General features: G+C 37.1%; 1 protein-coding gene across 6 annotated transcripts in view; it reads left to right on the forward strand.

Annotated features, from left to right (window-relative positions):
• The window catches only part of ZFAND4 (zinc finger AN1-type containing 4), a 93,817-nt gene that overhangs the window by 32,033 nt on the left and 34,297 nt on the right, over positions 1-27,487 (forward strand). For 5 of the 6 annotated variants that reach the window (XM_032313053.1, XM_032313051.1, XM_032313056.1 and 2 more), the window contains 2 exons: positions 23,106-23,181; positions 25,733-25,800. In XM_032313053.1, the coding sequence (XP_032168944.1) occupies positions 23,106-23,181; positions 25,733-25,800 (144 nt within the window). The remainder of the gene's footprint in view (positions 1-23,105; positions 23,182-25,732; positions 25,801-27,487) is intronic. The other variant, XM_032313057.1, reaches the window with a different exon arrangement.

The following is a 27,487-nucleotide window of genomic DNA, read 5'->3' on the forward strand; positions in this document are numbered from 1 at the left end:
CCATTTGGTATGATGACCATTGTGAGCTTGTCATATGTGTTCTTCATGATGTTGAGGTATATTTTCTGCAGACCCACTTTGTTGACAGTAATATGAATGGATGTTGAATTTTGTTAAATGCTTTCTCTGCATCTGTTGAAATGATCATATTTTTATCCTTTTTTCAATCATTCAATTTTTAATGGCGTGTATCACATTGATTTATGGGTATTGAACCATCCCTGCATTCTGGAATAAATCATGGTATATGATCCTTTTAATGTATTGTTGAATGTGGTTTGCTAATATTTTATGAGGATTTTTGCATCTCCGTTTATCAGGAATATGGTCCTGTAATTTTCTTGTAGTATCCTTGTCTGGTTTTGGTGTTAGGGTAATTGTAGACTGGTAAAATGAGGTCTGGAAATGTTCCCTCTTACTACTTTTTGGAAGAGTTTGAGAAGGATTAGTATTCACTGTTCTTTAAATGTTTCCTAGAATTTGCAAGTGAAGCCATCTGATCCTGGGCTTTTGTTTGTTGGTAGATTTTTGATTGCTGATTAATTCTCCTTACTAGAACTGGTCTGTTTGATTTTTTCTTTCTTCATGATTCAGTCTTAGTATGTTGTGTGTTTCTAGAGATTTATTCTATGTATTTATTTATTATTATATTATTTATTTATTCTATTTTTTTCTACATGGTCCCATATTTTGGCTTGTAATTCTTCATAGTAGTCTCTAATCTTTTGTATTTCTGTGGTATCAATTGCAGCTTCATTTTGATTTCTCATTTTATTTATTTGAGTCCCCTCTGTTCCTGGTGAGTGGCTGAAGATTTATATGTTTTATCTTTTCAAAGAAATTAGCTCTTAGTTTCTTTGATCTTTGCTTTTTTTTTCTTTTTTTGGATTTTTTTTTAAAATTTCTTTTCAGCGTAACAGTATTCATTGTTTTTGCACCACACCCAGTGCTCCATGCAGTCCATGCCCTCTCTAATACCCACTACCTGGTTCCCCCAACCTCCCACCCCCCGCCCCTTCAAAGCCCTCAGATTGTTTTTCATAGTCCATAGTCTCTCATGGGTCACCACCCCTTCCAATTTCCCTCAACTCCCTTCTCCTCTCCATCTCCCCTTGTCCTCCATGCTATTTGCTATGCTCCACAAATAAGTGAAACCATATGATAATTGACTCTCTCTGCTTAACTTATTTCACTCAGCATAATCTCTTCCAGTTCTGTCCATGTTGCTACAAAAGCTGAGTATTCATCCTTTCTGATGGAGGCATAATACTCCATAGTGTATATGGACCACATCTTCCTTATCCATTCATCTGTTGAAGGGCATCTTGGTTCTTTCCACAGTTGGGCAACCATGGACACTGCTGCTATAAACGTTGGGGTACAGATGGCCCTTCTTTTTACTACATCTGTATCTTTGGGGTAAATACCCAGTAGTGCCATTGCAGGGTCATAGGGAAGCTCTATTTTTAATTTCTTGAGGAATCTCCACACTGTTCTCCAAAGTGGCTGTACCAACTTGCATTCCACCAACAGTGTAAGAGGGTTTCTCCACATTCTCTCCAACACATGTTGTTTCCTGTTTTGCTTATTTTGGCCATTCTGACTGGTAAGATGGTATCTCAATGTGGTTTTTTTTTTTTTTTTTAAGATTTATTTGTTTGACTGAGAGAGATCACAAGTAGACAGAGAGGCAGGCAGAGAGAGAGAGAGAAAGAGAGAGAGAGAGAAAGAGAGAGAGAGAAGCAGGCTCCCTGCTGAGCAGAGAGCCTAATGTGAGACTCGATCCCAGGACCCTGAGATCATGACCTGAGCCGAAGGCAGCGGCTTAACCCACTGAGCCACCCAGGCGCCCCTCTCAATGTGGTTTTAATTTGAATCTCCCTGATGGCTAGTGATGATGAACAGTTTTTCATGTGTCTAATAGCCATTTCTATGTCTTCATTGGAGAAAAGTCTGTTCATATCTTCTACCCATTTTTTTATATGATTGTCTGTTTTGTGTGTGTTGAGTTTGAGGAGTTCTTTATAGGTCCTGGATATCAACCTTTTGTCTGTACTGTCATTTGCAAATATCTTCTCCCATTCCGTGGGTTGCCTCTTTGTTTTTTTGACTGTTTCCTTTGCTGTGCAGAAGCTTTTCATCTTGAAGTCCCAAAAGTTCATCTTTGCTTTGGTTTCCTTTGGATTTGGAGACATATCTTGAAAGAAGTTGCTGTGGCTGATAACAAAGAGGTTACTGCTTATGTTCTCCTCTAGGGTTCTGATGGATTCCTGTCTCACGTTGAGGTCTTTTATCCATTCTGAGTTTATCTTTGTGTATGGTGTAAGAGAATGGTTGAATTAAATTCTTCTACATATAGCTGTCCAGTTTTCCCAGCACCATTTATTTTTTTTTTAATTTTAATTTTAATTTTTTTAATTTTTAATTTTTCATAAACATATATTTTTATTCCCAGGGGTACAGGTCTGTGAATCGCCAGGTTTACATACTTCACAGCACTCACCAAAGCACATACCCTCCCCAATGTCCATAACCCCACCCCCCTTCTCCCAACCCCCCTCCCCCCAGCAACCCTCAGTTTGTTTTGTGAGATTAAGAGTCACTTATGGTTTGTCTCCCTCCCAATCCCATCTTGTTTCATGGATTCTTCTCCTACCCACTTAAGTCCCCATGTTGCATCACCACTTCCTCATATCAGGGAGACCATATTGTCTTTCTCTGCTTGACTTATTTCGCTAAGCATGATACGCTCTAGTTCCATCCATGTTGTCGCAAATGGCAAGATTTCATTTCTTTTGATGACCAGCACCATTTATTGAAGAGACTTTTCCACTGTATATCTTTTCCTGTTTTGTCGAAGATTATTTGACCATAGAGTTGAGGGTCCATATCTGGGCTCTCTACTCTGTTCCACTGGTCTATGTGTCTGTTTTTATGCCAGTACCATGCTGTCTTGGTGATCGAGACATCTAATAGTAAGAATAAAGAATTATGGGTGCCTGGGTGGCTCAGTGGGTTAAGCTGCTGCCTTCGGCTCAGGTCATGATCTCAGGGTCCTGGGATTGAGTCCCATATCGGGCTCTCTGCTCAGCAGGGGGCCTGCTTCCCTTCATCTCTCTCTGCCTCTCTGCCTACTTATGATCTCTCTCTGTCAAATAAATAAATAAAATCTTTAAAAAAAAGAATGAAGAATTATAATTGTAGGCAGACTTTCTTGAAAGCAGCTAGGACAAAGAAGCTCCTTAGGTACAGAGGAAAGCCATCAGAATGATGTCAGACCTGTCCACAGAGACCTCGCAAGCCAGAAAAGGCTGGCAAGATATATTCAGGGCACTAAATGAGAAGAACATGCAGCCAAGAATACTTTATCCAGCAAGACTGACATTCAAAATGGATGGAGAGATAAAGAGTTTCTAAGACCGGCAAGGCTTAACAGACTATGCAACCACCAAGCTGACACTGCAGGAAATATTAAGGGGGGTTCTACAAAAGAGGAAAAATTGTAAGAATAGCATTGAACAGAAATATAGAGACAATCTACAGAAAGACAGACTTAAAAGATAACATGATGTCAATAAAAACGTATCTATCAATAATCCCTCTCAATGTGAATGGCCTAAATGTGCCCATAAAATGACACAGGGTTGCAGATATGATAAAATGACAGGACCCATCCATATGTTGTCTACAAGAGACCCATTTTGAACCTAAAGATACACCCAGACTGAAAGTGAAGGGATGGAGAAGCATCTTTCATGCCAGTGGGCCTCAAAAGAAGGCCGGGATAGTGATTCTCATATCAGATAAATTATATTTTAAACTAAAGACTGTAGTCAGAGATACAGAAGGACACTGCATAATTCTTCAAGGGACAATCCACCAAGATGATCTTACAATTGTAAATATCTATGCCCCCAATATGGAAGCAGCCAATTACATAAGAAAACTGTTAATCAAGATAAAGAGTCATATTGATATGAATACATTAATAGTAGGAGATCTTAACACGCCTCTCTCAGAAATAGATCATCGAAGCAGAAAATCAATAAAGAAACAAGAGCATTGAATGACACATTGGACCAGATGGACCTCATAGATATATACAGAAAATTCCACCCTAAAACAACAGAATACTCATTCTTCTCAAGTGCACATGGAACCTTCTCAGGAATAGACCACGTACTGGGTCACAAATCAGGACTCAACTGATACCAAAAGACTGAGATTATTTCCTGCATATTCTCAGATCACAATGCTTTGAAACTGGAGCTCGATCACAAGGAAAAGTTTGGAAGGAACTCAAACACCTGGAAGCTAAAGACCACCTTGCTTAAGAATGCTTGGATCAACCAGGAGATCAAAGAAGAACTGAAACAATTCATGGAAACCAATGAGAATGAAGACACTTCGGTCCAAAACCTATGGGATACAGCAAAGGCGGTCCTAAGGGGGAAATACATAGCCATCCAAGCCTCCCTCAAAAAAATTGAAAAATCCAGAATACACCAGCTGTCTCTACACCTTAAAGAGCTGGAGAATCAACAACAAATCAATCCAACTCCACACATAGGAAGGGAGATAATCAAGATTAGAGCAGAGATCAATAAGGTAGAAACCAGAGATATAGTAGAATGTATCAGTGAAACTAGAAACTGGTTTTTTGAAAGAATCGATAAGATTGATAAACCATTGGCCACACTAATCCAAAAGAAAAGAGATAAAGCCCAAATTAATAAAATTATGAATGAAAAGGGAGAGATCACAACTAACACCAAGGAAGTAGAAACAATCATCAGAAGTTATTATCAGCAGTTATATAAGCAACCTAGATGAAATGGATTCATTCCTGGAAAACCATAAACTCCCAAAATTGAACCAGGAAGAAATTGACAACCTGAATAGACCGATATCTAGTAATGATATTGAAGCAGTGATCAAAAACCTCCCAAAAAACAAGAGCCCAGGACCTGATGGATTCCCTGGGGGATTCTACCAAACTTTCAAAGAAGAGATAACACCTATTCTCCTGAAGCTGTTTCAGAAAATTGAAGCAGAAGGAAAACTTCCAGACTCTTTGATCTTTTCTATTGCTTTTTTAGTCTTTATTTCATTTATTTCTGCTCTAGATCTTTGTTATTTTGTTCCTTCTACAAACTTTAGGTTTAGTTTGTTCTTTTTTTCATTGTTCCTTGAGTTGTAAAGTTGGATTATTTGGAATCTTTCTTGTGTCTTAATGTAATTGTTTATAACTGTGAATGCCTCTCTTAGAACTACTTCTGCTTCATCTCTTAAGTTTTGGTATGTTGTATTTCCATTTTCATTTGTCTCCAGGTATTTTTCAATTTCCTTCTTTGATTGCTTCTTTGACCCATTATTTATTCAACAGCATGTTGTTTAATCTTCATGTATTTGTGAATTTTATAGTTTTCTTTTTGTAATTGATATCTAGTTTTATAACATTATGGTTGGAAAAGAGACTTGATATGATTTCAGTCTTCTTCAGTTTATTAAGACTTGTTTTGTGACCTGATATATGATCTATCTTGGAGTATGTTCATTTGTGCTTGAGAAGAGTATGCATCCTGCTATTTTTGGATGGAATGTTCTGTAAATGTTTGTTAAAACCAACCAGTAAATCATTGAACATTATATCAACAACTAATGATGTACTATACCTTGGCTAATTGAATTTAAATAAAAAAAAATCCAGCTGGTGTAACAGGTAATTTAAATCTGATGTTTCTTTATAGATTTTCTATCTTGATGATCTATTGGTGAAAGTGGGACATTGAAGTACCCTACTATATTATATTGCTGTCTGTTGATATTTGTTTTATATATTTAGGTGCATAGATATTTATAAATAAAATATCCTCTGTGGGATATTACAGCCACCCACCTTTATCATTCTATAATTACCTTTTTTGTCTTTATTTTTATAGTCTTTTTCTTGAAATTCATATTGTCTGATACAGTTGCTCCAGATTTTCTTTTGGTTTCTTTTGACATGGAATGCATTTTTCAATCCCTTTCTGGTGTGTTCTTAAAGCTGAAGTGAGTCTTCTAAGCAGAATATAGTTAGGTCTTACGATTATTATCATTGGCCCATTTAGGTACACTCTCTTTACTTGGAGAATTTAGTCCATTTACATTTAAAGTAATTATTGTTATGGTATGGGCATTATTTCCATTATATTAATTGTTTTCTTACTGTTCTGTAATTCTTTTGTTTCCCTTTTCTTTTGCCCCTTTGTGATTTGATGATTTTCTGTAGTGGTATGCTTAGATTTTTTTCTGTTTATCTTTTGCATATCTACTATAGTTTTTTGCTTTGTGGTTAAAACCTGGAAGCTTACATAAAACATCTTGTGTTTATACAGTTTATTTTAAGCTCATAAAAACTTAATTTTAAATGCACTCTAAAGCTCTGCATTATTCTTCCTCCTCCTATGTTTTACATTTTGGTGTCATAATTTCTCTTGTATTCATTAACAAATTCTTGTAGTTACAGTTGTTTTCACTACTTTTGTCCTATGACTTTCACACTTGATTTATGAGTGATTAGCCCACCACCATTGCATTAGATTACTCTGAATTTAACCATTACTTTTAACAGTGAGATTTATACTTTCAGGTGTATTCAGTTACTAGTTATAGTATTCTTTCATTTCAGTTTAAAGAAGTCCTTTTGACATTTCTCATAATTCTTGTCTGTTGTTGCTGAACTCCTTCAGCTTTTACTTTTTTTGGAAAACTTTATCTTATCTGTAATTCTGAAAGACAGCTTTGGTAGATAGAGTATTCTTAGTTGGCAGGTTTGTTGTTGTTGTTGTTGTTGTTGTTGTTTTTTCCCTTTCAGCACTTTGAATATGTTGTAACACTTTCTTGTGACCTGGAGATTTTTTTGCTGGAAAGTCTTCCTATAGTTTTATGGTGGTTTCCTTGTTCTTAAGAATGTTTTTCTAGGGCACCTGGGTGGCTCAGTGGGTTAAAGCCTCTGCCTTCAGCTCGGGTCATGATCTTAGTGTCCTGGGATTGAGCCCCACATCGGCCTCTCTGCTTGGCGGGGAGCCTGCTTCCTCCTCTCTCTCTGCCTGCCTTTCTGCCTACTTGTGATCTCTGTCAAATAAATAAACTCTTTAAAAAAATAGAAGTTGTTTTTCTCTTGCCGCGTTACTTTTCTAAATGCTCTCCTTGTCTTTAACTTAAAACAGTTAAATTATAATGTGTCTTGATGCGGGTCTCCATAGATTCATCTAAGTTTTATGTCTGTTTTTCTGTACTTTCACCTTCTGGGACCTCTATAATGCAAATATTGGTCTTAATATTGTTCCATAAGTCCATTAATCTTTACCCTTTTTTTCTCTTTGCTCCTCTGATTAGATGAATTCCACTGTTTGCTGATTTTTTCTTTTCAGTTTGCTGGTCTTTTCTTTTGCTTCATCTAGTTGGCTGATTACCCCTATATTAAATTTTTCAATTGAGTTATTTTATTCTTTAGCTCTTGATTTATCTGATGCTTTTGTACATTTTCTGTCTCTTTGTTGAAATTCTCATTTTGTTCATGCGTTGTTCTCCCGACTTTGGCAAATATCTTTACAACCATTATTTTGAACTTGTTATCAGGTATCATTTCATTAAGGTCTTTTTCTGAGTTTTTTTCTTGCTCTTTTGTTTGGAATGTATTTGCCTCTTCCTTCACTTTTCTTGACTCTCTATGTTGGTTTCTATGTTTTAGATAAAACAGCCACTTCTCCCAGTCTTGATGTAGTGGTCTCATGTAGGAGATAAACCTTATCATTCAACCCTGCCGTAGCTCTTCATTGTGTCTCAGATCTTTGTGATTGTCCAAATAGTCTGTTCTTTGTGGTTGCAGTAATTGAGGATTTGCCAAGACTGTGGGTGTCCCAAAGGGGAAGATCTCAGCATGTAGATGCAGGCTGTTTGGAAGCTGGACCCTTAGGCTACAGCCTTTCAAGTATGCAGATTTACTTCTTTTAGGGAAAGACTCGTAGATGGGTGTTTCCATCTGTCTCTTCTGCACTGTACTGTAGTTATCCAGTTAAGAATTATTTCTATGTTATTTTCTTTAAAGAAAAAAGTTTATTTATTTATTTTAGAGACAGAGAGAGATAGAGTGCACAAGTGGTGAGAGGGGCAGAGAGGGAGGGAGAGAAAGAATCTCAGACTCCCTGATGAACTCGGAGCCAGAACCCTAAGATCATGACCTGAGCCAAAACCGAGTCAGATGCTCAACAAACTGAGCCACCCATCTGCTGCAAGAATTGTTTCTCTGTTTTTCATCACCCACAAAAACCAGAGTGACAAGTATGTGTGTAAGCTTCTTTCTGGAGGTAAGAGAGGCCTGGAGCAATGCAGAGAGAGAAAGTACAAAGATGGCACTGGTTGGTTTCCTTGGTCTCTGGAGACTATTTTAGTTAACCCCTTGATGTGTGTTAAATTAGAAGCATGCCTCTCAGGCTCCAGCTTAAGGAAACAGATCTCTTTCACAGAAAGTCTGGGCATTTCTGTTTGCTGCTTCTATGTTGGGCCTGAGGTGGTGGTTAGCCCACCTCAGATAGTGAGTCTACATTAATCCTTTAAGAACTGTCTCAGCCTTGTCAGTCTCATGTTTCAAAAAGCAACATATTTTGAGGTCCTTTCTCTTTGGTGGAGATGCCCAGTGCAAGGTCTAAACTCTTTGATCCTTAAGGAGAAGTTAGGAATTGTGAGTTTCCTCTTAGTTGTGTGTTGTTGTACCAGAGATGGGGTTTATGGTGAGGTTGTTCCTCAGCCTGTCCAACCTATTTAAATATGGGTTTTTTTTCCTTGTTCTTTTGATGCTCAGCTAGTTTCTGAATTTCTTTCAGAGGGAATTGTTCCTTATACATCTAATAGATTTGGTGTGTTCTTTAGGGGAGTTGTGCCTCCTTATATAACCATCTTGAACCAGAACCAAAAGTGAACTTCTCTGTTAATGTGGATCAGCAAGTGGGACTGCCACAGGACATGATCTGGAAAAGTCACGAGAAACTGTGGTAATTTTCAAGAAGCCACTGCCTAATCCAAAGCCCAGTGGGCATTGTCTTTCTTATTGTTCACTGTTATATTTCAGCTCAGAGAATAATGTCTGATATAGAATAGGCGTTCAGATATTTGAAGAATGAATGAGTGAAGGCAATCCAGAGTGATGCTTAATATTTCTTAACTGTATCTAATTGAAATGTGATCTTCTGGTGTAGATTATTTTCCTGTTTATGAAATTAAAATATGCAATCCTTTATATGTTTATACCACTCCCTTCTCTAGTTCATTCTCACAATCTTCTTTCTACTATTTTTTGCTTTTTCTGAAATGACTGCATTCCCTACAGTTTTCAAATTTACTTTCAAGATCTTTGTTTTAAAGTTTGCATGTTATATGTATATTTATAACAATGTAACCTTAAGAATTAAAGTTGTAATTCTTAGTATTGAATAGATGTACACATTCAGTATTGACAAGAAATTGGAAATAGAAATAATTTTAATTGCATTGATTTTTTTCCACTTAAAAATAAGTTTTTAAAAAAAATTTATTTATTTGATAGAGATCACAAGTAGGCAGAGAGGCAGGCAGAGAGACAGGAGGAAGCAGGCTCCCCGCTGAGCAGAGAACCCGATGTGGGCCTCGATCCCAAGACCCTGGGATCATGACCTGAGCCAAAGGCAGTGGCTTTTTAACCCACTGAGCCAGCGAGGCACCCCAAAAAAATAAGTGTTTTTTTTTTAAATTAATATACTTTGTTAGAGCAATTTTAAGTTCACAATAAAACTGGGCAAAAAATAGAGTTTCCAAATACAACCACTCCCCTCCTACCTCTCCCATTATCAACATTCCACACCAGAGTAGTGCATTTGTTACAGCTGATGAATCTATACTGACACATCATTTTCCACCTAAAGCATGTAGTTTATATTAGAATTCACTCTTGCATGTTTACATTCTTTGGGTTTTCACAAATGTGTAATGATGTGTGTCCACCATTCCATTATCAGATAGAATCATTTCAGTGCCCTAAAAGTCCTTAGTGCTCTGCCTATTTATTCTTTCCTCCCCACAACAACCCACTGGCAACCAGTTTTTTTTATTTATTTTTTTTATTTTTTTTATTTTTTTTTTTTAAGAATTTATTTATTTATTTGAGAGAGAGACAGTGAGAGAGAGCATGAGAGGCGAGAACGTCAGAGAGAGAAACAGACTCCCCATGGAGTTGGGAGCCTGATGCGGGACTCGATCCCGGGACTCCGGGACCGTGACCTGAGCCGAAGGCAGTTGCTTAACCAACTGAGCCACCCAGGTGCCCCATGGCAACCAGTTTTTAAAATTTTTTTGCAACCAGTCTTTTTACTATCTATTCCATAGTTTTGCCTTTTCCAGAATGTTGTATGGTTGGAATCATACAATATGTAGACTTTTCAGATTGGATTTTTTCCCTAAAAATGGGCATTTAAGTTTCCTCCATGTCTTTTCATGACTTGATAGTTCATTTCTTTATAGCACTCTATAATATTCCATGTCTGCGTGTACCACAGTTGATCCATTCACCTAGTGAAGGACATCTTGGTTGCTCCAGGTTCAGAAGATTATGAATAAAGATGCTATAAATATTCAGGTGAAGGCTTTTATGTGGGCATAAGTTTTTAACTTTTGGGGGCAGGCACCAAGAGAGTGACTGATTGCTGGATCATATGGTAAGTGTATGTTTAGTTTTGTAAGAAACTACCAAAGTGGCTGTACCATTTTGTGTTCTCCACCAGCAAGGTATGAGGGTTTCTGTTGCTACATATCTTTGTCAGCATTGGATGAAGTCAGTGTTTTGGATTTTGGCCATTCTAATAGCTTTGTAGTCGTATCTTGCTTCAATTTGCATTTCAGTAGTGATATAAGTTGAACATTTTTTTCAGATGCTTGCTATCTATATCTTCTTTGATAAAGTGTTTTGTCAAGTCTTTAACTGGGAAAAAAACCCTACATACTGTATGATTCCAGTGATTTTGTTTGTTTCCTTGTTGTTGCATTTTAAGAGTTCTTTGTATAATTTGAATAATTTGAATAATTTTCCTCTATCAGATAGGTCTCTTGGAAGTATTTTCTCCCAGTCTGTGGTTTGTCTTCTCATTCTTCAACATTATCTTTCACAGAGCATAAGTTTTTAATTTTAATGGAGTCTAGCTTATCAATTATTTCTTTCATGGATGATGCTTTTGGTATTGTATCTAAAAAGTTATCATTGGGGCATCTGGGTCGCTCAGTCAGTTAAGTGTCTGACTCTTGGTTTTGGCTCAGGTCATGATCACAGGGTCATGGAATTGAACCCTGCATCAGGTTCCAATGCTCAGTGGAGAGTCTGCTTGAGATTCTCTCTCTTTCTGCTCCTCCCCCAAATCATACTCCTCTCTCTCTTCCTCTCTCTCTCTCAAATAAAATCTTAAAAAAAAAAAGTCATTTATTATTTGAGAGAGAGAGATCACAAGCAGGTAGAGAGGCAGGCAGAGAGAGAGGAAGGGAAGCAGGCTCCCTGCTGAGCAGAGCCTGATGCGGGGCTTGATTCCAGGACCCTGAGATCAAGACCTGAGCCGAAGGCAGAGGCTTAACCCACTGAGCCACCCAGGTACCCCTAAAATAAATAAAATCTTTTAGAAAAGGGAAAATATTAACTTTGGAAAATAAATTAAAAATAAAAAGTCATCATCCTACCCAGGGTCAACGAGGTTTTTTAGCATGTTAACATCTAAGGTTTTGTAGTTAGCATTTTGCATTTATGTCCCCAGTATATTTTGAATTAATTTCTGTGAGGGGTGTAACTAAGATACGTGAATAAATTCATTTTTTTTCATGTGGATGTTTAGTTGTTACAGTACCATTTGTGGGAAAGACTGCTTTTGCTCCATTATATTGACTTTGCTCCTTTATCAAAGATTAGTTGACGGTATTTATGTGAGTTTACTTCTGGGCTCTGTATTCTGTTCTGTTGGTTTATTTGTTTTTTAATAATTACCACACTGTATTGATTACTGAAACTTTATAGCAAGTCTTGAAATCAGGTAGTGTTAGTCTTCCATCTCTGTTCTTCTGTATTGAGTTGCCTATTCTGGGCTTTTTGCTTCTGCATATAAACCTTACAATTTTGTTGATATCCACAAAATAATTTGCTGAAATTTTCATTAAGATTGTTTTGAACCTACATTTGACAATATTGAATCCCACTATCCATTGAAATGGAATCTCTCTCCATTTATTTAGTTCTTCTTTGAAATCTTTCCTGAGAATTTTATGGTTTTCTGCATATGGATTTTTAAATTAATTTATTCCTCACCATAGCACATATCCTCCCCACTGTCCATCTTCCAAACCATCCCTTCCACACAACCACCCCCTCCAGCAAGCCTCAGTTTGTTTCCTGAGATTAAGAGACTCTTATGTTTTGTCTCCCTCTCTGGTTTCATATTGTTTCATTTGTCCCTCCCTTCCCCTGTGATACTCTCTCTTGTTTCTCAAATTTCTCATATTAGTGAGATCATATGATAATTGTCTTTCTCTGATGGACTTATTTTGCTTAGTATAATCCCCTCTAGTTCCCTCCACATCATTGCAGATACACACACACACACACACACACACACACACACACACACACACACACACACCCCACATCATCTTTATCCATTCATCTGTTGATGGACATCTAGGCTCTTTCCATAACTTGGCTATTGTGGACATTGCTGCTATAAACTGCCCCTTCGGATCAGAACATTTGTATCTTTAGGGTAAATACCCAGTGATGCAATTGCTGGGTCAAAGGGTAGCTCTATTTTCAACTTTTTGAGGAACCACCATACTGTTTTCCAGAGTGTCTGCACCAGCTTGCGTTCCCACCAACAGTGTAGGAGGGTTCCCATTTCTCCGCGTCCTCGCCAATGCCTGTCATTTCCTGACTGGTTAATTTTAGCCATTCTGACTGGTGTGAGATGGTATCTCACTGTGGTTTTGATTTGTATTTCCCTGATGCCGAGTGAAGTGGAGCATTTTTTCATGTGTCTGTTGGCCATCTGGATGTATTCTTTGCAGAAATGTCTGTTCATGTCTTTTGCCCATTTCTTGATTGGATTCTTTGTTATTTGAGTGTTGAGTTTTTAAGTTCTTTATAGATTTTGGACACTAGCCCTTTATTTGATAATGTCATTTGCAAATATCTGTCAGTTGTCTTTTGGTTTTGTTGACTGTTTCCTTTGCTATGCAAATGTTTTTGATCTTGAAGTCCAAATAGTTCATTTTTTTGCCCTTGCTTCCCTTGCCTTTGGCAATGTTTCTAGGAAGAAGTTGTTGTGGCTGAGGTCAAAGAGGTTGCTGCCTGTATTCTCCTCAAGGATTTTGATGGATTCCTGTCTCACATTGAGGTCTTTCATCTATTTGGAGTCTATTTTTGTGTGTGGTGTAAGGAAATAGTCCACTTTCATTCTTCTGCATGTGGCCTTCCAGTTTTCCCAACACCATTTGTTGAAGAGACTTTCTTTTTTCCTGGACATTCTTTCCTGCTTTGTCGAAGATTAGCTGACCATAGAGTTGAGGGTCCATTTCTGGACTCTCTATTCTGTTCCACTGATCTATATGTCTGTTTTTGTGCCAGTACCATACTGTCTTGATGATGACAACTTTGTAATAGAGCTTGAAGTCTGGAATTGTGATACCAACAACTTGTTTTTCTTTTCAACATTCCTCTATTTGAGGTCTTTTCTGGTTCCATATAAAATTTTAGGATAATTTTTCCATTTCTTTGAAAAAAGTTGATGGCATTTTTGATAGGGATTGCATTAAATGTGTAGATTGCTCTAGGTAGCATAGACATTTTCACAATTTTGTTCTTCCAATCCAAGAGCATAAAATGTTTTTCCATTTCTTTGTGTCTTCCTCAGTTTCTTTCATGAGCACTCTATGGTTTTCTGAGTACAGATTCTTTACCTCTTTGGTTAGATTTATTCCTAGGTATCTTATGGTTTTGGGTGCAGTTGTAAATGGGATTGATTCCTTAATTTCTTCTTCTGTCTTGTTGGTGTATAGAAATACAACATTTCTGTGCATTGATTTTATATCCTGACACATTACTGAATTCCTATATGAGTTCTCTCAGTTTTTGAGTGGAATCTTTTGGGTTTTCCACATAAAGTATCATATCATCTGCAGAGTGAGAGTTTGGCTTCTTCTTTGCATGTTCAGATATCTTTTATTTCTTTTTGTTGTCTGATTGCTGAGACTAGGACTTCTAGTACTATGTTGAATAGCAGTGGTGATAGTGGACATCCCTGCTGTGTTCCTGACCTTAGTGGAAAAGCTCTCAGTTTTCCCTCATTGAGAATGATATTTGCTGTGGGTTTTTCATAGATGGCTTTGATGGTATTGAAGTATGTACCCTCTATTCCTATACTGTGAAGAGTTTTGATTAGGAAAGGATACTGTACTTTGTCAAATGGATTTTCAGCATCTATTGAGAGTATCATATGTTTCTTGTTTTTTCTTTTATTAGTGTATTGTATCACATTGTTTGATTTATGGATGTTGAACCAACTTTGCAGCCCAGGAATAAATCCCTCTTGGTCATGGTGACTAATCCTTTAATGTACAGTTGGATCCTACTAGCTAGTATTTTGGTGAGAATTTTTGCATCTGTGTTCATCAGGGATATTGGTCTGTAATTCTTCTTTTTGATGGGGTCTTTGCCTGTCTTTGGGATCAAGGTAATGCTCGTGAAATGAGTTTGGAAGTTTTCCTTCCATTTCTATTTTTTGGAACAGTTTCAGGAAAATAGGTATTAATTATTCTTCAAATGTTTGGTATAATTCCTCTGGGAAGCCATCTGGCACTGGGCTCTTGTTATTTGGGAGATTTTTGATGACTGCTTCAATCTCCTTACTGGTTTTGGATCTGTTCAGGTTTTCTACTTCTTCCTCTCCAGTTTTTGTAGTTTATATGTCTCTAGGAATGCATCTATTTCTTTCAGATTGTCAAATATGCTGGCATATAGTTGCTCATAGTATGTTCTTATAATTGTTTTTCTTTGGTGTTGGTTGTGATTTCTCCCCTTTCATTCATAATTTTATTTATTTGGATCCTTTCTTTTTTCTTTTTGCTAAGTCTGGCCAGGGGTTTATCAATCTTATTAATTCTTTCAAAGAACCAGCTCCTAGTTTCGTTGATCTGTTCTACTGTTCTTTTGGTTTCTATTTCATTGATTTCTTCTCTTATCTTTATTATTTCCCTTCTGCTGGGTTTTATATGCTGTTCTTTCTGCAGGTCCTTTAGGTGGAGGCTTAGGTTGTGTATTTGAGACCTTCCTTGTGTCTTGAGAAAGGTTTTTAAATCTATATACTTTCCTCTCAGGACCACCTTTGCTGCATCCCCAAAACAGTTGTGTTTTCATTTTCATTTGTTTCCATGAATTTTTTCAATTCTTCTTTAATTTCCTAGTTGAGACATTTATTTTTTTATTTTTATTTTTTCCATTCATTCTTTAATAGAATGTTCTTTAGCCTCCATCTATTTGAGTTCTTTCCAACCTTCCTCTTGTGGTTGAGTTCTAGTTTCAAAGCATTGTGGTCTGAAAATATGCAGGGAATGATCCCAGTCTTTTGGTACTTGTTGAGACCTGATTTGTGACCCAGGATATGATCTGTTCTGGAGACTGTTCCATGTGCACTAGAGAAGAATGTGCATTCTGTTGCTTTGGGATGGAATATTCTGAATATATCTGTGATGTCCATCTGGTCTAGTGTGTCATTTAAAGCCTTATGTACTTGTTGATCTTTTGCTTAGCTGATCTGTCCATTTCAGTGAGGGGAGTGTTAAAGTCCTCTAGTATTATTGTATTATTGTCGATGTGTTTCTTTGATTTTATTAGTAATTGGTTTATACAGTTGGCTGCTCCCATGTTAGGGGCATAGATTTTTAAAATTGTTAGATCTTCTTGTTGGACAGACCCTTTCAGTATGATATAGTGTCCTTCCTACTCTCTTATTATAGGCTTTGGTTTAAAATCAATTAGTCTGATAAAAGGATTGCCACCCTGGCTTCCTTTGATGTCCATTAGTATGGTAAATGGTTTTCTACCCCCTCAGTTTAAATCTGGAGGTGTCTTTGGGTCTAAAGTGAGTTTCTTTCAGACAGCATATCGATGGGTCTTTTTTTTGTCCATTCTGATATCCTGTGTGTTTTGATTGGAGCATTTAGTCCATTTATATTCACGGTAACTATTGAAAGATACGAATTTAGTTCCATTTTATTACCTGTAAGGTGACTGTTACTGTATGTTTTCTCTGTTCCTTTCTGTTCTGTTACTTTTAGGCTCTCTCTTTGCTTAGAGGACCCCTTTCAATATTTCCTCTAGGGCTGGTTTGGTGTTTGCCAATTCTTTTAGTTTTTGTTTGTCCTGGAAACTTTTTATCTCTCTATTTTCAGTGACAGCCTAGCTGGATATAGTATTCTTGGCTGAATTTTTTTCTCGTTTAGTGCTCTGAATATATCCTGCCAGTCTTTTCTGCCCTGACAGGTCTCTGTGGATAAGTCTGCTGCCAGTCTAAGATTTCTGCCATTGTATGTTACAGACTTCTTGTCCCAAGCTGCTTTCAGGATTTTCTCTGTGTCACTAAGACTAATAAGTTTTACTAATAAGATGATGAGGTTTTGACCTATTTTTATTGTTTTTGAGGGGAGTTTTTATGTGCCTCCTGAGTTTTGAAGCTTGTTTCCTTCCCCAAATTAGGGAAGTTCTCTGCTATAATTTGCTTCAGTATACCTTCTGCCCATCTCTCTTTCTTCTTCTGGGATTCCGATTATTCTAATACCATTCTGTCTTATGGTATGACTTATCTCTTGAGTTCTCCGCTCATGATCCAGATAGTTGTTTATCTTTTCCTCAGCTTCTTCATTCTCTGTCATTTGTCTTCTATATCATTTATTCTCTCTTCTGCCTCATTTTTTTTGCCTCATTTTTCCTAGCAGTAAGAGCCTCCATTTTTTATTGCACCTTATTAATATATTGTTTTAAATTTCAACTTGGTTAGATTTTAGTTTTTATTTCTCCAGAAAGGGATTCTCTAGTATCTTCTATGCTTTTTTCAAGCCTGGCTAGCATCTTTATAATCATCATTCTGAACTCTGGTTATGAAATCTTACTATATCTGTATTGATTGGATCTCCAGCAGTCGGTACTGCCTCTTGTTGTTTTTTTGAGGTGAGTTTTTCTGCCTTTAATCCAGAGAAGAATATTTTATTCAGAGACGAGTAGATGAATGAGAGAACAAAATGCTAAAAGGGTAACATTGACCCTAGAAAAATATACACTAACCAAATCAGAAGAGACCCAAAACCAGGGGGAGAAGAAGGGAAAAAAATTATTTAGCTGGTGAAGAGAACAGAGCCACACACTTGATATGGGGTATATTTTGGTCTGTTAGACAAAACTGCCTCCCAAAATTTTAAAGAAAGAAAAACTTCTATATATATATAAAAATAAGGGTAAACACAATGATGGGATGGAATATGACTATAAAGATGAAAATTTAAAAAGATTTTAAAAAAGGAATTGAGGTGATAAGTTGTTGGGGAAAAAAAAAGGGAAGGAATGTCATCAGGCTGGGGAGTAGAACAAAGCCATATGGTGGATTTAGGGTGTATTTTGGTCTGTTACAAGAGTCTGCATCCCAAAATTTTAAGGAAAGAAAAACTTATATGTATAAGAAAAATAAGGTTATACAGAATGAAGGGATAGACTATAAGTATAAAAATGAAAATTAAAAATAATTTTTTTGAAGGGGCGGGTGGTGAGAGGTCAGGGTAGCAGGTGGTGGGTATTATAAAGGGCACAGATTGCATGCAGCACTGGGTGTGGTGCAAAAATAATGAATACCGTTATGCTGAAAATAAACAATAATTTTTTTAAAAAAGGTATTGATAAGATAGTTAAAATTGGTTAAAATAGGAAAATGGAAACATTTAAAAAGATAGAAGAAGAAAAAAAATAAGGAAAATTTAAGAGATATAGCTTTGAAAGACTAAAGAATCATGGGGAAAAAGCCATAAATTTTATGTGTTGTATTCCCGCAGCACTGGTGGTTTGCAGTTCTCATTGTTAAACTTGGTCTTGGCTGGATGTTCTTGCTGATCTTCTGGGGGAGGGGCCAGTTACTAAAATGTCTTTGCAGGAGGCGGATTTGCACTGCCCTTGCCAGGGACCAGGCTAAGCAATCTGCTTGCATTTGCTTTTAGTAGCTTTTCTTCCCTGAATGCTTTCTGTACAGCGTTGGAGGACAAGAATGAAAATGGCAGCTCCCTAATCTCCAGCCCTGGAGGAGTGGAGAGCTCAGGGCCTCCCTCTTCAGTGAGCTCTCAGAGAAGAGCAGTCAATCCTGTCTCCCTGGCTTCCGACTGCACTCCAAGCTCACCTGGCCTGTGACCGAGCATTTCTGTCTCTGGCACACTGCCCCTTTTGGAGCCTCCAAACCCAGCAGATTCGGTATACTTTTTATTTCCTTTGAGTCTTCAAGCCCAGCAGATTCCTGCAGTGTGCTCCCATGCTACTCCTCCTGGTGGAGTAAGTGGGGGTGTTCTCCCCAGATCTGCTACTTGTGGGGTCCCTGCTCAAAGAATAGTTGCATGACTGTGCCTCATATCATGATTTAAGGTAACTCTGAACTCTAAAGCCCCTTTCTCAGCTTTGTCTTTGCAGCTGGCTTCCCTGCTCTGATACCTGGGAGCTCTGCCATTCTTAGACACCACTGGTCTTTTTGTGGCCCTGCAGGTCCTGAGACCACACTGTCCCAGTGAGGGCTCCAGCTCCACTTAGCCTCTGGAGCGAGGTCCCTCAATGGAGCAGACTTCTTTTTCTTCTTCTTTTTTTTTTTTTTTTTTAAGATTTTATTTGACAGAGAGAGATACATAAAGAGAGGGAACACAAGCAGCGGGGGTGGAGAGAGAGAAGAAGACTTCCTCCTCAGCAGGGATCCCAGTGCGGGGCACAATCCCAGGGCACTGGGATCATGACCTGAGCCAAAAGCAGATGCTTAACGACTGAGACACCCAGGCGCCCCATGGAGCCCATGGAGCAGACTTCTAAAAGTTCCAATTTTGTGTTCCACTGCTCTGCTGCTTGCCAGGAGCCAGCCCCTCCCCCCTGGGCCTATCTTCCCATATATCACCTCAGATTCATTTCTCTGCACATCCTGTCTTCCAGAATGTGGTCGCTTTTCTATTCATAGAGTTGCTGCTATTCTTCTCTTCAAACTCCTGTTGAGTTTGTAGGTGTTTAAAATGGTTTGAGGGCGCCTGGGTGGCTCAGTGGGTTAAGCCGCTGCCTTCGGCTCAGGTCATGATCCCAGGGTCCTGGGATCGAGCCCCGCATCGGGCTCTCTGCTCAGCTGTGAGCCTGCTTCCTCCTCTCTCTCTGCCTGCTTGTGATCTCTCTCTGTCGAATAAATAAATAAAATCTTTAAAAAAAAATAAATAAAATAAAATAAAATGGTTTGATAACTATCTAGCTGAATTTCTGGGACCAGACAAAATTTAGATCTCTTACTTCTCTGCCATCTTGCTCCTCCCCCTCTGCATATGGATCTTATACATATTTTGTTAGATTTATGCCTGTTTTTATTAGGTGCTAATGTAGATGGTAATCTACATATATATTTTTAAGATATAGGTATTTTTTTAAATTTATTTTTTATTTATTTTCAGCATAACAGTATTCATTATTTTTGCACCACACCAATATATTATAAATTTCAAATTCTACTTGGTAATTACTGGTATATAAAAAAGTGATTAACTTTAGTATATTAAGCTTGTGTCCTGTAATTTTGCTATAATTGCTTATTAGTTCTAATAGTTTTTGTTGTTGTTTCTTTTAGATTTTCTGCACAATCATGTCATCTGCAAAGATGGTTTTATTTCTTCCTTATCAGTATACCTTTTATTTCCTTTTATTATTTTTAGCTAATCCTGGCATTAGCTAGGACTTCCAGTACAGTATTCAAAAGCATTAGTAAGAAGGGGACATCCTTGCCTTTTCCACAGTCTTAGTGGGAAAACTTTAAATTTTAAGCCATTACATATATAGGGTTTTTGTCAAGTTGGATTTCCCCTCTATTTCTAGTTTGCTGAGGATTTTTATCATGGATGACTTTTGGATTTGCTTTTTCTCCATTTGTTCATATAATCATGAGATTTTTCTTCTTCAGCCCTTTGAGGTAATGGACTACATTGATTTTTGAATGATCAACAAGGTTTGCATAATTCTTTTTTATACACTGTTGAATTTCATTTAATATTTTGTTGTTTTTTGTCATCTATGTTCATGAGAGATATTGGTCTGTAGTTTTCTTGTAATGTCTTCATCTGGTTTTGGTATTAGGGTAATGTTGGCCTCATAGAATGAATTAGGATGTATCCAATCTGCCTCTGGAATCAGTTGTAGAGAATTGGATAATTTCTTTCTTAAATATCTGGTAGAATTCACCAGTGAAACAATCTGGCCTCAGTGCTTTTTGTTCAAGGTCATTACTTACTGACTCCATTTATGTTTAATAGATAAAGGAATATTCACATTATCTCTTTTTTGTGTGTTTTGTGTGGGAAGAATTGCCCTTTTCATCTAGATCATCAAATTTGTGGGCATGGAGTTGTTCATGTTTTTTATTATTCTCAAGCTCATATATCCTTTCCTTAGCTGTGTCCAGTCTACTGATGAGCCCATTAAAAGCATTATTCCTTTCTGTTATGGTGTTCTTGATCTCTCCAGCATTTCCTTTTCTTTCTTAGAATTTCCATCTCTCTGCTTACATTGCCCAACTAATCTTGCTTGCTATCTCCTTTACCTGTTAGAGCTTTTAGCAAAATAATCATAGTTATTTTAACATTTCCAGTCTGATAACTGGAGTTGGCCTGTGGGGGCTTCACATCTCAAATCCGCCTACTCTGTGTGTCAGTCTGTCAGTATTCAGTTTTATTTATTCATTTTTTTAAAAGAAAGGAAGTGAGAGGGACAGAGGGAGAGAGAGAGAATCTCAAGTAGTCTCCATGCTCAGCATGGAGCCCCATACAGGGCCCGATCTCACAACCCTGAGAGCATGACCTGAACTGAAATCAAGAATTGGATGCTTATTTGGCAGAGCCACCTACATACTCCTCAGTACTTCATTCAGTTTTATAACCTGTGAAGTGAACATAATATTGATGCACACTTCACAAGATTGTGGTTGCAATTAAAGTATGATGATAGAAGTCAAGCACTTTTAACAGTGCTTGGCTTATAATAATGCAGACTAGCATACATACCACTGTTATTTTTGTTTTTTAAAGATTTCATTTATTTATTAGAGAGAAGGAAAGAGAGTGTAAGCATCAGGAGGAGCAGAGGGAGAGGGACAAGCAGACTCTATGCTGAGCACAGAGCCAGATGAGGGGCTTGATCTCAGGACCCTGAGATCATGACCTAAGCTAAAATCAAGAGGCAGATGCTTAACTGGCTGAGCCATCCAGAGGCCCCACCACTGTTATTATTCTTGTCAAGTTTTAGTATCATAAGAAAAAGTAATTTGAGAAGACAGTATATGAGATATTAAAAAAAGATTTTCATCAGTATCAGTATCCATTAAATGTCCTGTTGAGTAGATAATACTCTCTGACTAGTATAGTCCAAATATTCTTTGGGAAGTCTAATGTGTACTTTGCAAAAAAAAAAAAAAAAAACAAGTGAAAAAGGTTAATTATGCTAGTGTATGGAGTCTTTTTAATATTTCTTTAACATCACAGAAATACAAATAAACTCTCTTATAGACTACAATTTCCAGTATTGAAAATTATAACATAGTTTTTTTTTCAAGTATTGAATTATTCTGTAATTAGTGTTCAGACTCTACAAAAGAGTCTGTCATGTTAAAGTACAGTCACATACAAATGCTAAGGTGGAAGGAATTTTCTAGTACATTAATGTTTATTTTGGAAATTAATTTTCTGCCCTTTTCAAGATTAATGACTTCCATTCAGAAGCATTATGAAAGATGACATGTTAATCACTAAATAATGTTACTTGAGAACACATTTTAGGAATACACCCCCCCAAAAGGACAGTAAACTAAATTAAATGTTCTATATTTTTAAGCTTAGATATAATTGAAATACTAGTTAAACTTAGACGTAATTGACATACTAGTTTCAGATGTACAACATAATGATTCAAAATTTGTATTTATTGATAAGTGATCAGGATAATGAATCTTGTTAACATCCATCACCATACATAGTTATAAAATTTTTTTCTTGTGATGGAAACTTTTAAGATCTAGTCTCATAGCACCTTTCAGGTATACAATATTATTAACTATAGTTCCATGTTATACTTTATTTTATGTATTTTATGACTTAATTATTTTATAGTGAGAGTTTTATATATTTTTTAATAAAGATTTTATTTATTTTTTTATTTGACAGAGATCACAAATAGGCAGAGAGGCAGGCAGAGAGAGTCAGGTAACGGGCTTCTCACTGAGCAGAAGGCCCAATGCGGTGCTTGATACCAGGACCCTACGATCATGACCTGAACTGAAGGCAGAGGCTTTAACCCACTGAGCCACCCAGGCTTCCCAAGAGAATTTTGTATATTTTAACAACCTTAACCCATTTCATCTCCACTGCTGCTTACAATATACTTTTAACAAACTGCATATAACTGAATGAAGACTGTACTTTGTAGCATTGAGAACAGTCTTATAGACCTTAAATCTTAAATGCTTCAGGGCTGATTTCATGATACTTATCCTTTAAAGTGCTCCCTAATGTTATACTTGGCTTGAAGAATAGAGAGTTACTAAAACACCGTTCTAAAGTTAGCGGACTGGATTCCATCTACTTTTAACCATAGCTTTTATCTGTGATTCTGTCAATTTTAGCTAAGCACTTAGCATTCAGTTTAGAAGTATGTTTATCATTAGGTAGTCCTTTAATAGAAGAGCTTTGTATCATACTCTTTTGAAGATTCTATTGAATTTATAACCATATTTTTATAACCTTCCCCTAAGGTATTCCCATCTGTCAGCAGCACTTAATTTGGAATAACATGGAACTTGAAGATGATTATTGCTTGAATGATTACAAGTGAGTGTAATTAAATATTAGCTGTTTTATAGATGCTCAGTATTATAACTCCATGTATCAGTGTTTTTCTTGGGAAATCCTTGTATCATGTCTCTTCTGAATAGTTGTGACCCCTAGATTTAAATGTAAATCCTGCACCTTAAGATATGTTGGCTCAGTACGCCAACTACCTGATCCTTTCCTTTGATTATTTGTTTTATCTTTTCATTATTCACACCAAGTTATATATCCCCTGCCTTTTTAGATCCCTCTCTTTTGAACTTGCCTTGTGCTCTTTTCTTTTGATATTGGCCCATTCCCACTTGACTACTTTCCTTTTTTTTTTTTTTTCATTTTTGTAAAAGAATTGGGTAAGAATAAAAATCCTAGGAAAGAGCACAGGCAGTAATTTTTCTGACATTAGCTGTGGCAACATTTTTCTAAAGTATGTCTCCTGAGGCAGGGGAAATAAAAGCTAAAATAAACTCTTGGGACTACACCAAAACAAAAAGCTTCTGCACAGTGAAGGAAATAATCAATGAAACTAAAAGCAACTTACTGAATGGGAGATGTTTGCAAATGACATATCCAATAGAGTTAGTATCCAAAATATATAAAAACCTTCACAACTCAGCACGCCCAAACCTAATGATTCAATTAAAGAATAGGTATTTCTCCAAAGACGACATCCAGATGGCCAACAGACTTATGAAAAAATGCTCAGTATCACTCATTATCAGGGAAATGCAAATCAAAACTATAGTGAGATGTCACCTTACACCTGTTAGAATGGCTAAAATTAATAACAAAGAGACAGTGGATGTTGGTGAGGATGTGGAAAGAAAAGGAATCCTCCTGCACTGTACCAATGCATATTGGTACAGCCACTGTGGAAGACAGTTTGGAGGGTCTTCAAAAAATTAAAAATAGAACTACCCTACAACCCAATAATTGCACTACTGGGTATTTATCCAAGAAATACAAAAACACTAATTCAAAGGGATACATGTGCCCCTATATTTATAGTGGCATTATCTACAATAGCCATATTATGGAAGCACCCCAAGTGTCCACTGGTAGATGAATGGATAAAGAAGATGTGCTGTATATACAATGGAATATTATCCAGCCATAAAAGAATGAAATCTTGCCATTTACAATGACATGGATGGAGCTAGAGAGTATAATCGTAAGTGAAATAAGTCAGAGCAAAACAAGTACCATATAGTTTCACTAATATGTGGAATTTGAGGACCAAAAAAATGAGCAGAAGAAAAAAGAGAAAAACCAAGAAATGGACTCTTAACTATAGAGTACAAATTGATGGTTAATCAGAGAAGAGTTGGGCCGGGGGGATAGGCGAATTAGGTGGAGGGGATTCAGAGGACACTTACCATGACGAGCACTGAGTAATCAGTAGAATTGTTGAATCATTATATTGTCACGTGAAACTAATATAACACTGTTGACTATACTGGAATTAGAATTAAAAATAATAAAACAAAACATAAAATACACTTGATAAAGACAAAAAAAGAGTATTGGATAAGAGAGTTTTGCTCTTCACCAAGTCCTTCATTTTTCATCAAGCCCTCCTTCTATTACTAAGTGACACTGTATATGCACCAGTGATTGTAGATATATTATTTGACTTTTGTCTTTCTTTCTCCCTTCTCTCATGCACTTCTTCACTCTTTTTTCCTTTATTAAATTATTTTTTATTAGCATGAAATGTATTATTTGCCCCAGGGTATAGGTCTGTGAATCATTAGGCTTACACATTTCATAGCACTCACCATAGCCCATACCCTCCACAATGTTCATAACCCCACCACCCTATCCCTACCCCCCCCCCCCACCCCCCAGCAGCCCTTAGTTTGTTCTGTGAGATTTAGAGTCTCTCTTGGTTTGTCTCCCTCCTGATCCCATCTTGCTTCATTTTTTCCTTCCCTTCCCCCCACAGCCCCCTGCCCTGCCTCTCAAATTCCTCATATCACAGAGATCATGATTGATTTCACTCAGCCTAATACCCTCTAGTTCCATCAGCGTCATTGCAAATGGCAACATTTCATTTCTTTTGATGGCTGTGTAGAATTCCATTCCACATCTTCATCCATTTATCTGTTGATGGACATCTAGGTTCTTGCCATAGTTTTCTTCACTCTTTTCTTAAGAACAGAAGAGTCAGAGGCGATGTGAAATATCTGGAAGAGCACTGGGATTTGGGAGCGCTTGTAGATATTGTAGATTTGCTGTTTTTCTATTTTCTCTTTTACTAAATAGATCTGTTTTCTAACACTTTGGGTCTTGGAAAACTTCTTACAGCCTCTTTTTTTTTTACATGTGAAATGAAGATGCTAAACTGAGGTGTCATGTCATATTTAGCTTATGAGAACATACTTTTTCATTACTTATACAAGTAATTAAGTTAACATTTTATATTTATGCATATTGCTGTATCTTTTTTATATTATAGAGGGTGAGTATGATGCCTGATAAACTAGTACTTAATTATGTCTATGTCTAACACCAAATGTGCTTTGATAATGATGGTTTGTTTTTCTGTTAACAGCATATCAGAAGGTTGTACCTTGAAGCTGGTATTGGCTATGCGTGGTGGACCTATAAATACTAGAAGAGGTAAGCATTAATTAGAATCATGTACATTAAAGCAATTTGACAATAATAATTTTCAAGCCGGTTGGTATTTTTATAGTCTCAAGTTTTTTTTTTTTTTTTTTTTTTTTAAAGATTTTATTTATTTATTTGACAGAGAACACAAGTAGGCAGAGAGGCAGGCAGAGAGAGAGGAGGAAGCAGGCTCCCCGCTGAGCAGAGAGCCCGATGCGGGACTCGATCCCAGGACCCTGAGATCATGACCCGAGCCGAAGGCAGCGGCTTAACCCACTGAGCCACCCAGGCGCCCTATAGTCTCAAGTTTTAATCAGGTTCTCTTTCTGCTATTAGGTCTTAGAACAGCATTTGTTTTTCTAAGCATTGTTCTGTAAAGCATATATGTGCAGAAGAACCTCAGGTTTCAGAAAAATTTCCTGATTCAATCCAGGGATATTTAAAAATAAATGTCACTAGAGAGGGAAAGGAAATGAATAGTATTGTGTGAATATGTTGTTATCATCGTGTAAGTTCATACCAGTTTGTTGCTTTTTTCTTTTTCTTTTTTTTTTTTACCCACTGAGTCTTCAACTCTGGATGTAATGATTTTTACAGAAATTCTGAAATTGCCTGTTAGCCAATTCTAAAGTTGCCTGTTAACCTGGTTTTTGATGCATTTGGGTTTATAGATATTATTGCAGCCCTGTTGAATCCTTTTTCAGAATGTGGGTGGTGGACATTAAGGAGGGGATGTAATGTAATGAGCACAGTGTATTATATAAGACTGATGAATCACTGACCTCTACCTCTGAAACTAGTAATACATTATTTGTTAATTAATTGAATTTAAATTTCAAAAGTGTACATCTATTTAAAAAAAAAGAAAAGAAACATGGAAAAAAAAAGACCTCACCATATGTTCCATATTAAAATTACAGCCCTGTAAATAGGGAAAAAAAAGAGAAGGTGAGCAGTCCCTGGAGGTCTTTCATTCATTTAACAAATTTATTTTATGTATCTACTAGATGTTCAGTGCAGTGTTCCATGAAAGAAAAAGTTTCTGCTTACTGACAGTGCCCACAATAAAGATGAAAAGATTCGAAGTCATATCAGGCAGTTGCCCGTGCTGTGGAGGAAATAAGGGAGTTGGGACAGTGTCTGTGAAAGTAGGATTCTAGGAGGATGATTGTGGAAGGGCCTTCGAAGAGATGATGTGAGCAGAGACTTGATTAACAAGAGAGCTCTAAGCATTGGAAAAACTGGGAGTGTTTGCCTGGGTTCCTGATTCACATGAATCCCCACAAAGAAGAGGGACCCTTAGACTGCTCAGAGAAGTCTTGCTCCTGTGGGCCTCATTTGGGGAAGGGTGTCATATTTTAATTATTGATTCCGCCCTGCTTTATTTCTTCCACAAGTCAAATTTTATCTCTGTGTTTTGTAATTTATTGAATCATCTTCTTTAAAAGCTTGCTGTTGTCTCCATGTATCATTGAAAACTTTGTGAAGATTAAAAATGATACCCAGATCTACAACTTTTTCACGTTGTATTTGAGAAACCATACTTTTTGGCTATTTAGTCTTTTTTTTCCCCCCCAAGATTTTGTTTATTTATTTGACAGAGAGGGAACACAAGCAGTGGGAGAGGAAGAAGCAGGCTTCCTGCTGAGCAGGGAGCCTAATGTGGGACTTGATCCCAGGACCCTGGGATCGTGAC

The sequence above is a fragment of the Mustela erminea genome, chromosome 14 (genome assembly GCF_009829155.1).
Source record: "Mustela erminea isolate mMusErm1 chromosome 14, mMusErm1.Pri, whole genome shotgun sequence".
Taxonomy (NCBI): Eukaryota; Metazoa; Chordata; class Mammalia; order Carnivora; family Mustelidae; genus Mustela; species Mustela erminea.